The 2536-nt window shown below is 52.6% G+C and overlaps 1 protein-coding gene across 1 annotated transcript; it reads right to left on the bottom strand.

The window, feature by feature from the left end:
- Positions 1-380: 380 nt before the first annotated feature.
- On the bottom strand, positions 381-1974 carry LOC123440170 (putative Peroxidase 48). The gene is made up of 3 exons (XM_045116742.1): positions 1553-1974; positions 1073-1421; positions 381-979 (listed from the first exon to the last, which is right to left on the bottom strand). The coding sequence occupies exons 1-3, from the start codon at positions 1871-1873 to the stop codon at positions 561-563; spliced, it is 1089 nt and encodes a 362-aa protein (XP_044972677.1). The 5' UTR covers positions 1874-1974; the 3' UTR covers positions 381-560.
- Positions 1975-2536: the final 562 nt, after the last annotated feature.

Genomic DNA, 2536 nt, shown 5'->3' with positions numbered 1-2536 from the left:
CAAGGCCCATCACAGCAAGTACAATAGAGCTGAGTTAGTTGGCTATAAGAAATAAACTAGTATATTTTTGCTTAGTTGGATGAAAGAGAAGGTAAGCGAGCTCTGAGTTAAGAGCCAGCTCTAGCACGTACTCGTAGACACTCTGTGAGAGTGAAAGGTGGGTCATATAATAAAAAATATTACACTTTTCTAATCTACTATTATATATGTTGGCTATAAGATGAGCTATAGATCCAGCAGCTGGCTATACTATTAACCATGCTCTCATCCTCTCTCACAAAGTGTCTAAAAACACGTGTTACAGCCGGCTGTTAGTTTATAGCCCGCTTTTTTTTTCTTTTTTCTTCTTTCATTCCATTCATCATAAATATATTATTTTAAAACTTAAAGCTCGCCAACATCATTCTACTTCTACTGTATTTGCTTAAAAAATACACCCTTCCGCATCATCTTCTACCTGCCGGAGTTCACTCTAATCCGTTAAGATAAACTTATAAAATTGATACATCCGGACTAAATTACACTGAATCCAAGCGCGGCACAAAAAGCACTCACGGTTCCTACTCAATGGACTTGGAGCAGCTGATCCGGACCTGGCCGGCCGACCCTTTGAGCGGCGCAAGCGCGGACAGCTTAACCATGGCGTGCGCGAAGTCCTCGCGGAAAGCCTCCTCGCCGCGCTGCCCGGACGCGTACGCGCGCACCCACCGCACGGTGCTCCCCGCCGTGAGCTGCTGGTCCGAGCGCAGGATGCCCCTCCCCGCCAGAAGCTTCGCGTAGTAGTGCGCGCCGAACCCCACTTCCCGGCCCTGCCGGTAGTACCCCATCTCCATCGGCGCCGCGCCGTCTCCGCCGCACACTGCTCGCATCTCTCCGACCATGTCCGCGTCCAGGGAGTCGTCCGGCTCGCCTGTCCCGGCGAAGTTGTCGATCCTGTCCCTGAAGAATCTGCACTGCACCTTCCCGATGCTATGTGCTCCTACAACCGAGTCCAGAAGAATCAATGAATTAACACCAAAGTGTGTGCACTGAGTTTTGCAGGGAGCTCCAATGGACAGACAAACGGACGGACCTAAGAGCGCGACGGTCTCGCGCTCAGTGAAGCCGCGGCGGGCGAACGCGCTGAGCGTCATGGCGTAGGTGGCGTTCGGGGCCGGCACGCTCACGTCGTCGTAGAAACTCCCGGCGCTGTCTCGGCGGCCGGTGAGCACCGGGTAGGTCGGCCCGCCCACCAGTACGAGGCTGTCCCGCGCGGCCAGTGCCAGGATGTCGGCGCAGGAGACGGTCCCCGGGCACTGCCTCTCCAGCCTCGCCTTAATCTTGTCGACGGCGCCGAAGCCTCGCAGCGAGCGGTTCGGGGCGGCGTCCCTCTCCGACTTGCCGCCGTTGATCCGGTCGAGGAGCACCGAGGCGTCGCAGCCCTGCAACCACGCGTCCAGGGACAGAAAGAAAACAGAGCACAGCGTCTTGGCGTGTGCGTACGTGAGCGCGCGCGTGCAGGCAGAAGAGAGATATCTTGATCTGCGGGGCACGGAGTCCAGTTCGTACGTACGTGGACGAAGCAGTCGTGAAAGAAGAGGCGGACGAGCGCGGCGGCGACGTTAGAGTCGGCGGCGAAGAGCTCCCGCACGGTAGACGCGACGATCGCCTCGGCGTTGGGGCACGTCCCGTCGTAGAACCCGAATGCCAGTTCGTCCGGCGTCGCCTGAGGGGAGGCGAAGGAGAAGGACGACGAGCCGTCGCCGCCGCCGTCGTCGTCCTCGTCGTCGAGCGCGTAGGAGGACGGTCCGGCGTCCGTGCAGAGCTTGTCTGTGCACAGGATCAGCGAGACGGCGAGCAAGCAGATGGCTCCCCACGCTGGATGTCGTAGCATCGCTCCCTCTGTTCTACGTTCGACATTTGAGTTGGAGGCGTTGGAAGTTAAGGCGTCAAGGCGAGGAATTTTAAAACGGCGCGGGAAATGTTTTTTGCTTTGCCGGCCTTGGGGTGTTAGGTTCAGGGGAAGTATGATATACCATCATCCCCTGCTTTCGGATCCATTGATTCACTGTGTTACACTTCCTAAGCTGTGGCTTGTTGTGTTGTTTCTACCAGAGTCTGAATGTAAAGAATCATGGTTCTTCACTTCCAGTGAGGTTTAGGTCCTGTTTGGTTTCAAATAAGTCACCAACTTATAAGTTGAAAAGTGTAAAAAGTGACTTATTTTGCCAAACGCACCTAACTTATAAGTCACACAACTTATAAGTCATAAGTTGCTCCACCCCAACTTAAAACTTATAAGTCACTCATTTTTGCATGAAAAGGTGACTTATAAGTCAGATGACAACCAAACAAGCGTGACTTATGAGTTATTGATTTTAAGTCACCTGACTTATAAGTCACGTGACTTATTAAAATCAAACAGGGCCTTAATTAGAATTCATTGAAATTTCAGTCATTTTAGTAGGCACTGAAATGATTTCCTTTCAGTCAAAATATGTCGATCGTTTTAGTACCCAAATAACTTTCGGGTTCGAAAATATTTTGGTCAGAACTG

The sequence above is a fragment of the Hordeum vulgare genome, chromosome 3H (assembly GCF_904849725.1).
Source record: "Hordeum vulgare subsp. vulgare chromosome 3H, MorexV3_pseudomolecules_assembly, whole genome shotgun sequence".
In the NCBI taxonomy this organism is placed as follows: domain Eukaryota; kingdom Viridiplantae; phylum Streptophyta; class Magnoliopsida; order Poales; family Poaceae; genus Hordeum; species Hordeum vulgare.
Note: the sequence above shows the minus strand (reverse complement) of the source record. Positions and strands in the feature narration are given on the sequence as shown.